The 14,076-nt window shown below is 44.2% G+C and overlaps 1 protein-coding gene across 1 annotated transcript in view; it reads left to right on the forward strand.

The window, feature by feature from the left end:
- Positions 1 to 727: 727 nt before the first annotated feature.
- Positions 728 to 14,076, forward strand: part of USP46 (ubiquitin specific peptidase 46) — a 45,102-nt gene continuing 31,753 nt past the window's right edge. The window contains exon 1 of the mRNA XM_081959311.1: positions 728 to 1,246. Within this exon, the coding sequence (XP_081815437.1) occupies positions 1,211 to 1,246 (36 nt within the window). The 5' untranslated portion in view covers positions 728 to 1,210. The remainder of the gene's footprint in view (positions 1,247 to 14,076) is intronic.

Consider the following 14,076-nt stretch of genomic DNA (forward strand, 5'->3'; position numbering starts at 1 on the left):
AATGTTAGATCTGGGCAACGAGAGAACAGACTGCGGACACGAAGTGACTTAACAGCTCTTTATTAGTAGTAATAGTGATCCAGCTTGCTCTGTGGTCGGAGGGTTCCCCTTTTATAGTACTCGGGTACGCCTCTCGACCAATCAGAGTAATACCTGTTTCCCGCTGTAGCAGCGGACCAGAGAGGAGACTTCCTCCGATATATGTTAATATCTAACAGGTAGAGTTCACTTTTTGAGCAAAGACAGACTTATATGGGGGGGGGGGAGGAAATCAGGATTTTAGAGATGCTTAGATGCGGCATGACCAAAAATAAAATGTTGGGAACCACTGGCCTAGAGTTTCCTGCCTGAGCAGGGGGTTGGACTAGAAGACCTCTAAGGTCCTTTCCAACTCTGTCATTCTAAACAAATTAGAGACTTCCTTCTAATTTTAGATTCAAATTCTAAATTGAATAGGCGATGTAGAGCAGGAAGAGGAAGAGAAGGACGGAGAACAGTGGGGCCCGCAGCTCCTGAAACGCGCAAATCCCTCTTCCCAGCGCCGTTTTCGGCTACCTTCCTCGCCTCCCCCTCCTCCTGCATCGCCTCTCCAAGACTGGCCTGGTGGGCGGGGTTTGCCTTTCTCCTCCCCCTCCCCCGCCTCCCCGCTCGCAATTGGCGTTCGGCCGCCGTCCTTCCCGAAAGGCGGCCGCGGCGATTGGCCGCCGTCCACGTCACCGGCGGGGAGTGACCGTCCTTGCCAAACCCGGCCGCCGCCGCCGCCGCTGTCAAAGTGGATCCCGGGCGCTGCGCTGCGATGGAGAGACGGGAAGCGGCGGAGCGGCCGGCGCGAGGGAAGGAGGAGGAGGCGGAGGAGGAGGAGCGGGAAGAAGGCGAAGGAAGGAGGGAAGCGGCCGAGTGAGAAGCGGCAGGGCCCGAGCAAGGCAGGCGAAGCCCCGAAGCGGAGTCCTCCGTCTGCGCCGCTGCCTCCTCCTCCTCCTCCTCCTCTTCCAGCCATGCTCTGCCCGGCGCGCTGCAGCTGATCCGCCGATGCCCTTCGGGCGCCTGCCGCCTTCGGCCTCTCCCTGCCGGCTGCTGCAGCCGCCGCCACCGCCGCCCGCGGGGCCGCTTCTCTCTGCCGCCGCCGCCGCCTGAGCTCCTGCAGCCGCGGCCATGCGGGCTTTCCCCTTCTGAAGATGGCGCTGGGGAATCGCTGCCCCCTTTAGACTCCATGACTGTCAGAAACATCGCCTCCATTTGTAATATGGTGAGTGGGAGGGCGGACGGAGGCCCCGCGGGAGAGGGGGACGGGTCACCTCCGGGGGTCGTCAGGCAGGGGAGCCGCCCGGCAGCAGCAGCGACGTCGGGGAGGAGCAACTTTAAGCGACTTGCCGTGCCGGTGTTGTGGCGGTCGTTAAAGCTTCTCCCCCTTACGGTCGTTATGCGGGGACTGGTGTTTCGGGCATGGGGGGGATTGCTGGAAGGAGGGTCGTAAGTGGGGGACTTTTTGTACGTTCTGCGTCCACAGGGAGTCCTCGACTTATGACCACAGTGGAGCCTAGAATTTCAGTCATGAGGTTGTCGCGGTCGTTAAAACAACCCCAAGTCTCCCCATTACAGTCATTATGTGGAACTGGGTGCCTTGGGGATGAGGGAGGATTGCTGGAAGGAGGATCATAAGTGAGGGACTTCTTGTAGGTTCTGTGTCCACAGGGAGTCCTTGACTTATGACCACATTATAGTCATTAAAGCGACCCCAAGTCTCCCCATTACAGTCATTATGTGAAACTGGGTGCCTTGGGGGTGGGGTGGGGGTTTGCTGCAAGAAGGGTCATAAGTGGGGGACTTCTTGTACATTCTGCGTCCAGAGGGAGTCCTCGACTTATAAGCACATTATGGTCATTAGATGGGGAAGGGGTGCCTCAGAGATGGAGGGGTTGCTGGAAGAATGGTTGTAAAAGGGGGACGTCTTGTAGGTTTGCATCCACAGGGAGTCCTCGACTTATGACCACAGAATTGAGCCCGGAATTGCGGTCATGAGATTGTTGCGGTCGTTAAAGCGATCCTGGATCTCCCCCATTACAGTCATTATGTGGGAACTGGGTGCCTTCGGGAATGGGGTGGTGGTGGAAAAAGGGTCGTAAGTGGGGGACTTCTTGTAGGTTCCGTATCCACAGGGAGTCCTCGACTTATGACCACAGTGGAGCCCAGAATTGCGGTCATGAGGTTGTTGCGGTTGTTAAAGTGATCCCGAGTCTCCCCATTATGGTCATTATGCGGAACGGGATGCCTCAGGGATGGAGTGAAGGCCTTGGGTTGCTGAAAGAAGGATCGTAAGTCGAGGAGTACTTCTACAGCTGTTGTGCCTCGACTTACAACCACTGTTGAGGCCAGAATTGCGGTCGTGAAGGAGTTGTGGTCGTTAAAAGCGATCCTGGCTCTCCCCAATACGGTCATTATGCGGAAGAGGGGTGCCTCAGGGGCGGGGTAGGCCCTGGGTTGCTGCAAGAATGGTCGTAAGTCGAGGATTACTTGTAAGCTGTTGTGCATCCACAGGGAGTCCTCAACTTAACGACCACAATTGAGCCCAGAATTGCTGTCGTTAAACAAGCCCGTCTCTCCCCATTACGGTCATTATGTGGAGCAGGGTGCCTCAGAGATAGGGAGGCCCTGAGTTGCTGCAAGAACAGTCATAAGTCGAGGACTACTTCAGCTGTTGTGCATCCAGAGGGAGTCCTCGACTTAGGACCACAATGGAGCCCCAAATTTATGTTACTGAGTGAGACATATGTGAGGTGAGTTCTGCCCTATTTTACAACCTTGCCAGCTTTGTCAAGTGAATCGTTGCAGTTGTTAACTTAGGAACACGTTAAGTGAATCTGGCTTCCCTCATTGACTTTGCTTGGTAGAAGGTCGCAAAAGAGGATCACATCACCCTCGGGAAACTGTAACCGTCATAAATTTGAGTCAGTTGCCAAGCACCTGAAGTTTGGTCACATGACTGTTGGGATGCAGCAGCAATCATACAAATGGTCAGAAGACACTTTTTTTCAGCACCATCGTAATTCGAACTGTCAGTAACTGTTGTTATTCGAGGACTACCCTGCTGAGTTAGTCCTCGACTTACAATGGTTCATTTAGTGACCGTTCAAAGTTACAACGTCACTGAAAAAAGTGACTTACGACCATGTTTCACAGTTGCAACCTTTGTAGCATCCGTGCGATCTCAGTGATCAAAATTCAGATGCTTGACCACTGGTTCATACTTATGTCCGTTGCCATGTCTCTGGGTCACATGATCCGCTTTTGCGACCTTCTGACAAGCAACATCAATGGAAAAGTCAGATTCACTTAGCAGCCATGTTGCTAACTTAACAACGGCAGTGATCCCCTTAACAATGGTGGCGAGAAAGGTAGTAAAATGGAGCTCACTTAACAAATGTCTCACTCAGCAACAGAAATTTTGGGCGCAATTGTGGTCGTAAGTCGGGGCTACCTGTACTTGGGGCAGAGGGTATGGATCTGCAGTCAAAGAATTTGGATGCAAGAAATGGCTGTTCCCCATTCAAATGCAAAGGTTGCCAGGATAAACAAAAAAAAAACATGAATTCAATATTAGGGGCTGCTTTTTGAGTTCTGAAGAGACGTGGTGGCTCAGTGGCTAAGATACTGCGCTTGTTGATCAGAAAGGTCGGTAGTTCGGCGGTTCGAATCCCTAGCACCACATAACGGAGTGAGCTCCTGTTACTTGTCCCAGCTTCTGCCAACATAGTTTGAAAGTCTGTAAAAATGCAAGTAGAAAAATAGGGACCACCTTTGGTGGGAAGGTAACTGCGTTCCATGCGCCTTTTGTGTTTAGTCATGCTGGCCACATGACCACGGAGACGTCTTCGGACAGCGCTTGGCTCTTTGAAACGGAGATGATCACCACCCCCTAGAGTTGGGATCGACTAGCACATATGTGCGAGGGGAACCTTTACCTTTAATTTTTGAGCTCTACCTCTGCTTTACAAGGAACTGACCCCAGGTCAGTAATTGGAGCAAGGCAAGAAGGGGGCTTTAACCCCTCTTTGTTTTATGAAATGGCTCCAGGCGGGGCTGAGCCAAATTTATTTCATTGCCCCTGGCTCACACTTCATATTTTGAATATCTGCTCCCCAATCATCAAGATGCTCTCCACTCTTTTTCGTCCCTTTTCAAGGAGTTAGAGACTCCTAAATTTGCAGCAGGAAGGAATAATGAGTCAAGGATGGTGAGACCCATCCTTGGAAAACTTGTTAGCTACGAAGTCATGTCTGACCCATCGCAACCCCATGGACAACGTTCTTCCAGGCCTTCCTGTCCTCTACCATCCTCTGGAGTCCATTTAAGCTCACGCCTTCTGCTTCAGTGACTCCATCCAGCCACTTCATTCTCTGTTGTCCCCTTCTTCTTTTGTCCTCAATCTTTCCCAGCATGAGGCTCTTCTCCAATGAGTCCTTCCTTCTCATTAGGAGGACAAAGTATTTGAGTTTCCTCTTCAGGATCTGGCCTTCTAAAGAGCAGTCAGGATTGATCTCCTCTAGGACTGACCAGTTTGATCGCCTTGCAGTCCAAGGGACTCACAGGAGTCTTCTCCAGCACCAGAGTTCAAAGGCCTCAATTCTTCGACGCTCAGCCTTTCTTATGGTCTACCTTTCACAGCCATACATGGCAACTGGGAAAACCATAGCTTTTACTAGACTCACTTTTGTTGGCAGGGTGATGTCTCTGCTTTTCTGAGAAAACTAGTCACTGTTTTATGACATGAATGGAGAGCTGAGTAGCGTTAGATAGAATGAAGCATTAAGCAGAATGTTGAGAGGTTATGTTGTGATTTTGGAAACTCACTGGGATGTACAATGCTGTGGCCATTCTTTTATTTGGGAGCAACTTGACCAAATCCCAGATCGTTAGGATTTTGATTCCCAAAATTCCCCAGCCAGCAATTCAGTTTATTATTTTTATAAATATCTCAAGGTGGTGAAACATATCCTGCCCTCTTTTCCCCCCTCCTATTTTCTACACAACAACCATTGTGTGAAGTGAGTTGGGCTGAGAAAGAGTGAGTGGGCCAAGGTCACCCAGCTGCCTTTCATGGCTAAGGCAGGACGACAACTCACAATTTCCTGCTCTCTAGCCCAGGGCCTTAACCACTGAAACAAGCACATTGTAGTTGTCCTGGATTAGGCCTACCACACAGGGAAATCTTAGTCCTTAACCCACATCACTTGATTAGCATCACCTTGTTTCATTGATGCCCAATAACAACAGGAGAAGCCTGTGGGAATCTATAGCAATGATATCTGGCTGTGATAAGGCTTCTACTCTGAGGCAGTATCAAGTCCAGAGGTTATTGCTAGGAAATGAACTGGCATCCTTAGTCTTATAGAGATGCAACATTGGGGAAAATGGAAAAATATTCTCCAGCTATCTGTGACCAGGGATGGGTTGCTGCCCGTTTTACTACCGCTTTGCAACTCATGCATGCGCCAGACATGCGCTGGGAGCATGTGTGCTGTTCAATGTAAATTATTCTTTGCGCAGACACAGAACAGTTTACAGTGAACTGCGCACCCGTAGTCACTAAAATCCAAAATGGCGATGACATCAGCAGCAGCGAGGGAGCTGGTTTAGGGGCGTGGCAGGCCTGGGTCGCTGCCGGTTCTGCGACCAAGGCCTGAATTCCATTTCCGGTTTGGCCGATCCAGGAGCAATCCACCTCTGTCTGTGATGCAGTTGAAAAGTGCATGGTGGAATGTATAATTTAAAAGGGACCAATGGCATGATTGTACATCTGGGTTAGCCTCAGAACCGTTGACAAACAGGGAAGTGTAAAAGTGCATTCTCTTCATTTTGATTCACTATGGAGCCATCCGTGAAATGGGATTGTAATAGTGTCTGAGTTGTGGATATGTTCACAATCACAGGCTGAGCAGATTTGTTTCAAAAACAGGTTTTAGTTTGGGTGCCGTAATCAGTTACCTAAACATTGCTTTTGAAATCACAATCTTGGTTTTATACCCAGAGTTATCCTATTTTAGGGTTATGTATGTTCCTTTCATCCAAAAGTATGTTGCTGATTTTAATAGGAAATTAATAAAAATATCAGCCCAACTTTGGCCTTCAGTCTGAATTCTCAGACTCCCACACATGTATCTAGAACCAATTCATTGATAACTTTTTCCTGGTTTTGGCACTGTTGTGAATCACAGCACATCTGAATATAATGAAAAATATACTTTGGGAAGACAAACTGTAAATGTATTTACATAATATTTTTCCTGTAGCCTCAAACCCCTTCCCTCATAGTAATCCTATGATTATTTTAAATAATGGTGGTTTATGGCTTGCCCAAGCAAATGTTTTGATTTTTCCTTAAATAGGCATCTGTTAAATATATTATGACAGAAGCTTTCATGGACTAAAATCCATTTCAGCATGTGTATGGTTATACTCTTACACCTCTTGCTCATGTCTTTCACACACATGGCACACAAAGGTACTTACACATAAACAAGCCATACGGGGAAAAACCAGTCAAATGGCAGAATAATCTGACAGATTGAGTGTAAAGGTGGAGATGGAGAAAGTGACCATTACTAAAAGGAATAAGATAGTGCCTGCACGCAATCCTAATATTTCTGGTAGAACAAGCAGGCAGATTTTTGTTTGAATATAAATGGGTGGAATGTGACATGAAGTACAACGATAAGTGAAAGTTCATGCTCACTAATGCTATAATTATAGTTTGGCTGCCATTTTGCTGCTTATGTCTCTGGGAATTATCCCAGTCTTATAGTTTGAGGAGGGAATTACTCTTCCTGAAGTAGTAACCTCAATTATATTAATGTAATATAATTGATCACATGATTGATATCGTGTGTGGGTGTGTATATATATGCTGGTCTTTTCCCGTGTAAGATTGAGATTGTCTTGGCAACGTTTCGGTGAGGTCACACTCGCCATCTTCAGGCTGAGTTTTGGGACCCGAATACAACAAGACCAGCATATGCCGTCACAGCTGCTCTTCTGGTTTAAAAAACAGGCTGTTTTTCGGGCCTTTTTCGGGCTGTTTCCAGGCTGAAAACTGGCCTGAAAAAAACCTGAAAAACAGCCGGAAAAAGGCCTGGAAAATGCCCCCAAAACAGGCATGCATGCACCGGCATGTGGCTGCAGAGCTGCAGTTTGCTGACCCCTGGTGTGGTGGATTAAAATGAAGATATTGTGGGATAGAAATGCCTCTGGATAATCTGATCTTCATTTAAGATCTTTTTAGCTGACTGTGAACGAGCTGTTATTTCTCGATGTTTCATCCCTTTATACAGTGGCGGGATTCAATTTTTTTTACTACGGTTCTGTGGGCGTGGCTTTGTGGGCGTGGCAGGGGAAGGATACTTGAAAATCCCCATTCCCTCCCCACCCCACTTAGCTGCTTCCCAGCTCCCTTCTCCTGTTCAGAACAACAAAAGAAAATCAGCTGGGAGGCAGCGGGGGCGGGGCCAGCCTATTTGCCGGTTCTCCGAACTACTCAAAATTTCCGCTACCGGTTCTCCAGAACCCGTCAGAATGGCTGAATACCACCTCTGCTTTTGTGCTTCTATGAGGTGGCACTGATTTTTTTTTTTTTTGACCTGCCATAAAGGGTTGTATCCGGGCAGCCTTTCCCCAGCTTGGTACCATCCAGGTGTATTGAGTCTGTAACTCCCGGAATTAATAAGCCAGGATTAATGAGATCATAGATCATGCTAAGGAAAGGGCTATCCAAACTTCATTGGACATTATTAGGCCATGACTAAGTTGTTCTGTTGTGTTTAGGGGAGCTTACATGTTGTCTTTTAATTTTCCCAGTGCGTATTAAAAGTGGTACAAGAAGAGAAAGACTGTAATTATGAAGTGTTATTATTGTGCAGTCAGCAGTTGCATTCCTTTCTGTAGAAATTGTATTGCATTTGAAGCAGCCTCCAGAAAAATGTTCACTGTCTACACATTCCTCAGGAAGGTGAGAAAATCACTGTTGTCATCATTGTTATTGTTATAAAATTTAGCTGGGAGAGGGATAAGAGATAGATGCTGAAGCAGGGCAAATACTAAAAGAGTTTAACCACCCAATCAAGTATTACTGGCTTCAGAGCATTAATTCAGCAGCTGAAAGATGACCAACCACCTGGAAGTACAAAAACTGAATATTCTCTTCACTAGAAATCATGAGGCAGTGGAGGAGCAGTAATAGTAACAGGGGGTCTTGGAGGTCATCTAATCCAACCCCCTGCTCACACAAGAGACCTATACAATTTCTGACAAATGGCTGCCCAGTCTCTTCTTAAAAGCCTTCAGGGACTGGAGCACCCACAACTTAGGAAGGCATTGTTATCACTGTTAAGAATTTTCTCCTCTAGTTCTAGGTTGCTTCTCTCCTTGATTAGCTTCCATCCATTGTTTCTTGTCTTCATTGAATTTGTTATAGCCACAACTCTGAGCGGAGTACAAAGGCAATGAGAACATAAAACCACACAGACCAGATTAAAACTATCTTGGCCTGGTAAAATTTTTACGTTTAAAAGAGGTAGTCTGGATCTCTTGGGGGGTGGGGGCTAAATTTGATAAAACTCAGATTTGTTTTTGTATTGTAATAATTTTCAAATTTCCACAACCTTCTTTTTTGCAAAAAAAAATATCTAGTAGGAAATCAAATAAGCAAGCAGAATAATGAAGTAGTGTGATGTAATCAGTGGCTTCTGTAAAACTGAATTCAAGTTCAGAAACTTATACTTAGTGGCTTTCCAATAAGGCCTGATTGGCCCCTGTAGGAAGAGAATTGGAGAGATTGTATGTATGACAATGTTCCATTGTTCCTTGATTATGATCTCCTACAATGTGCGTTTCTCCATCACACATAAACTTCCAGTTTGTCACTGTGTTATGTGATTGCTGAAGTTCAGGAAGATTATTTTTCACTGCTACTAACAATCTCCTCTTGAAGAAATCTGCATGCCTTCCCCACGACTATCTTCCCCAGGAATTGGAACTACACCTAAAAGTCATTTATTGGAATTCAGTGTAAACATTTCAACATACTACGTTAGTTTCTAATGGTTACAGCTACTTGGAGGCTAAGATGAACCATTTGTCCAGGCTTCCCAGCAGCCGCAGTTGTAAATCTCATCCCCCCAAACATAATCCCTTATTCAAGATTTGCTTTACTCGACAAAAAGCTCAAACACAGTACTATTCAGCAAAAATTAGTCTCTTTGCTGCAAACAAGAATAGAGCTGAATAAGCAGATACTGCAGTACATAGAAGTCAAGGCCTAGAATAGGACTGCAGTCTAGGATTTAAAATGTAGACTTTTTCCTTCCTCTTTTCCCGTTGAGCAGATACTTGGCTGCTTTCTCGATGGCTTTAGAAAGCATCTCATCTATGTTTCTCATCTATGATCTAACAGTTTTCTCTTACCCTGGGAAGCACTGATTCCTGCCTCAACAGACTTGTTCCTACAGTAATGTTTACCATTTCCCTTTCCTGCAACAAGAAGATAAATAGATCTCATCATGTTTTGTATAAGAGACCTAAGGATGGAGAGTCGGGCCTTTGAGATCAGACCTGGAAGCCAAAATTATGAATGCTAATACTACCGTGTTTCTGAAAATAAGACAGGGTTTTATTTTCTTTTGACCCCCGAAATAAGCGCTTGGCCTTATTTTGGGGGAGGTCTTATTATTTCTGAGGTGCAGGAGGCGGCGAGCGTTGTCACCTCATGGCGACTGCTGTGTTGCAATATTTTGGGGAGGGTTTATTTTCGGGGGAGGGCTTACTTTAGCATGTGCGCTCAAAAGTCTCATTGGGCTTATTATCTGGGAGGTCTTATTTTCAGGGAAACAGGATAATAATAATAAAATCTGAGGACTGCAAAACCCATTCTAAAGAGATCTGTTTTTCTTGAAGTACTTGATGGTTATTTTAGAGCTGTGTTTGGATTGTTCTTTTGTTAAATAATCTTTTAAACTACTGTTCATCACTCAGGGAATTCATTCACACGTAGAGTTTTGCCATGCAACATCTATTTTCTGCACAAACCGCAGAGGTGGAATGAATTAAACCCATCCTGGTTTTTCTACCAGGCAGCTCATTCACTCACTTGGTCAGTCCAATTCTGGATTGCTTGTTTCTTCTTCCAAGGCAGTATGTAAAAATAAAATCTCACTGTGATTCTTTTGTATGAATGGGAAAGATAGAAATAAATGGCATTCCTAATTGCACCCCTTCTTCCTTTTAAAAACCAAACTCTTTTTTTGAAACTTTTTTCTCCTACATTATAGGGCCACAAGAGTGGAAAATGTCTTTTCAAAATTAACAATCAAGTATCCGGGAGATATTTGTGTGTATGTGTGTAACACTTAAACAAATAATGCTGCAAGTGATGAAAAGGAATGAAATAATAAGCTGAAATAGCTACAATGCAGTGGTGGGAATTTTTACTACTGGTTCTGTGGGCGTCGCATGGTGGGCATGGCAGGGGAAGGATACTTCAAAATCCCCATTTCGCCCTGATCAGCTGGGACTCAGGAGGCAGAGAATAGATGGGGAGGGCAGTCAGAGGTGGTATTTATCGGTTCTCCGAACTACTCAAAATTTCCGCTACCGGTTCTCCAGAACTGGTCAGAACTTGCTGAATATCGCCTTTGCTACAGTGCCAGTAAACTACAATAATTTAAAAAAGGAACAATCAAGAAGATAAGTTGACTTAGATCTTGGCATAGTTTATGTTAGCTAATGATGTAAGTGGGACATAAATGCGAGAAAAGGATGCTAAACCTGGGATCCTATTATTAGGATAGATAAAAATTTCCATAGGCGTTGCCATAAATTTAATTTTTTGACGGTATAATCGGATCCATTAAATATTGTCCACAGTTGATGCTTGTATGACCTCCAGGTCAAAATCATCACAAACCAATGGCAGCAATTATGCCATAGAGATGAACTGTGGTACTTTTGAAGGAGGATCATTGAAATAAATGCAGCAGAAATTTCTCATAATGGCAGTTAGCATAACTGCATTAGCTGCTACTGTTTTTAAAATTGCTGCTCTTATTATTATTATTATTATTATCATCATCATCATCATCATCATCATCATCATCATCATCATCATCTCTTTATTCATTAAACATGAAACTCAAGTCAACTGAACATTTAAAAATGTATCACAAATATTGACTGGTGCTGATGGTTGATAGGGGTTGCTGCCAGCATCCTAGGTATCAACCAAGTATCTTCTTAAAATGTACAATGTTCTGAGTAGCGCATTTTTTGCAGTTCCATTGGTGTTATTACAGGAAGCTGCAATTTCTTGATGTATTTTGTAAAATTCTTGGACATGGTACCAAGTGCCCCGGTGACAATGGGTATCACTGTTACATGTTTCATCCATAATTACAGAGTTTCGATGGACAGGCTGCGATATTTTTTCCAGATCTTTTTCTTTGACTGGTGTCTTCCAGCACAGCGATATTATTATATACAAAACTAGAAACTTATATCTGCCAGTTCTTTAGTTGGTGTTGGCCTTCATATGCATTTAGATTTTTCCAAGAACCTAGGATGCCATCATGTATTAGCATAATATATGTGCCAGAGGTGGGTTGCCAATTTTTCTACTATCGGTTCAAGCACGTGCGATGCTTCTGCGCATGCGCAGAAGTGGGTGGGCGGAGCTTCCCGCCACCGCTACTACCGATTTGCCCGATCCGGGCCGAATTGGCAGCAACTCACCTCTGATATGTGCAGATCTGGCCTTTTCTAATTAACAGATGGAAATTTTATTAATGCACAGATTTTTTAAATGCTGTCCAAGAGTTTTTAGTATGCCATCCAGAGTGTTGATAACCATTAGAATCACCACAGCTAGTTTATGCCATAATCTGCCAATCTTTCAATTTCTCAGATCTTGTTATTTTGGGATCTACCCCAAGTTTTTTATTCTACTATCTCCTGGTATGGCTGCACCAGATAATCCATACTTTCTCCTTTTCAACTACAGTTAAATCTGGTGTGTTATAAGCCAAGAAGTTATCACTTTGTATTTGGAAATCCCACAATATTTTAACTTGCTCATTCTTGACTACATTTTCAACTCTTACGTTCCTTCCATCAATTAAATTTAACTTAATTGATAGGAATGTGATAATTTTTACAGATTGAATCATTTTGGCAACTGTATTACATTGTTATTATAATCAGTTTTGGTGATCTTTTTGCACAAATTAATACAATCAGGGCCAGAACTGAAAAATCTACATATAATTCATTGCTTTATTTCTCTGTTTCATGCCAACTAGTGGTCATGTGAAGCATGGCAACCCAGATATGATCATCTTATATGAAGTCAAGCCTCTGAATAATATCCGCAATGGCTATTTTGGTATGATGTCAGCTCTTTGAGGTAGAACTAGACTTAGAAATCAACTCCACAAGTGGCTAAAATTACTTTTACTTGAGAGTAGCTATAATAATACGGTGGCTCAGTGGCTAAGACACTGAGCTTGTCGATCAGAATGGTGGTTCGAATCCCTAGCACCGCATAACGGAGTGAGCTCCTGTTACTTGTCCCACTTTCTGCCAACCTAGCAGTTCAAAAGGACATAAAAAATGCAAGTAGAAAAATAGTGACCACCTTTGGTGGGAAGGTAACAGCATTCCATGCGCCTTCAACATTTAGTCATGCCGGTCACATGACCACAGAGACGTCTTCGGATAGCGCTGGTTCTTCAGCTTTGAAACGGAGATGAGCATCACCCCCTAGAGTCGGGAACGTCTAGCACATATGTGCGAGGGGAACCTTTACCTTTTAGCTATAATAACAGAATCTTGCAAGCTTGGTTGTATTGTACCTCCTCTTCCTTCTGATGCTAGCTCAGTCAATTAGGAAGGTGCTGTCTGAACCTCTTTGTGTATTTAAAATATGTCTTGACACCTCACTTTGGCAATAGAGTGGGCATCAATCCATCAAGGTCATCTTCCTTACTTTCTACATGAATCCAGGTGTGACTTCTAGTGTGCTGGGGTTGTGGGGGAAGCTCAGCAGAATGAAGAGCACTGTGTGACTTGAAGATAAACTATGTAAAGGCTTTTTTATTGGAACAGCTACAAGCATGAGTGCCCACCGGGTGCAGAAAATCAAGATCTTGGCCAGAGCATTGCAATTGAACTTCCATCCAGCATTTTTAATGTGCCATCATCTTAATTTTTTTTGACCCTCCTTTATGGATGTTCCTGTTTGGAAAGAATGACACATTTAAAAGCTTGGGTAGCCTAGATCCGACAGATAATTTTTGACAGCAAGCTGAAATTTAAAGAGATACATGACATTGTATTAGAAGCTCCCACCTACAGGCAAGTTGCTTTTATTTTTTTAAAGCCTGCATAGTTTCTGCAATTATCTGGCTTCACTCATTCTGCCATTCAACTCTTCCGAAAACATTCTCTTACTGGGGTGGGGAGAAAAAAAAAAATCAGAGTTTCTCTCTTAATCCAAGCAAGTAAAAACATCCCATTCCTTGCAACTTAAGACAAACTAAAATAGCAGATAGGAAACAATTGGATAAGATTATGAAACTAAATAAACCTGGATACCAACAGTGAAACTGGGGGAGTGTTTATTTTTGTATGTTAGTCTGGGGAAATGATTGATGGCAGGTTAATGGATTTGGTTGGGGAGGGCAGGCAAATAAACCATCTTCCTTAGTGGTTTATTCCAGTTTCTTTCTTCAAAAAAGAATGGATTTCGGGCTCTCCTTCTCGTTTACAGTTGCCGGCATTCCCGTGCGCATTATGGTTATGATGATATGGATAAAAAGCCCCTTTATGAGTTTTTTGAAGACCATATTTCTTTTCTTTTATTCATTTGGTTTATCAAATGTGTACAAGATAGCAGGTATAAGTATAAACATGGACATGGACAAAGGAAATGAGTACAAATAAATGGGGGTCGGTAGGCATTCTGGTGGGCTTATGCATGCCCCCTTTATGAGCCTCTTAGGAATGGGGTGAGGTCCAGGATAGAAAATTTAAGGTTGA

The sequence above is a fragment of the Natrix helvetica genome, assembly GCF_964273705.1.
Source record: "Natrix helvetica genome assembly, chromosome: 7".
NCBI classification, from domain to species: Eukaryota; Metazoa; Chordata; class Lepidosauria; order Squamata; family Natricidae; genus Natrix; species Natrix helvetica.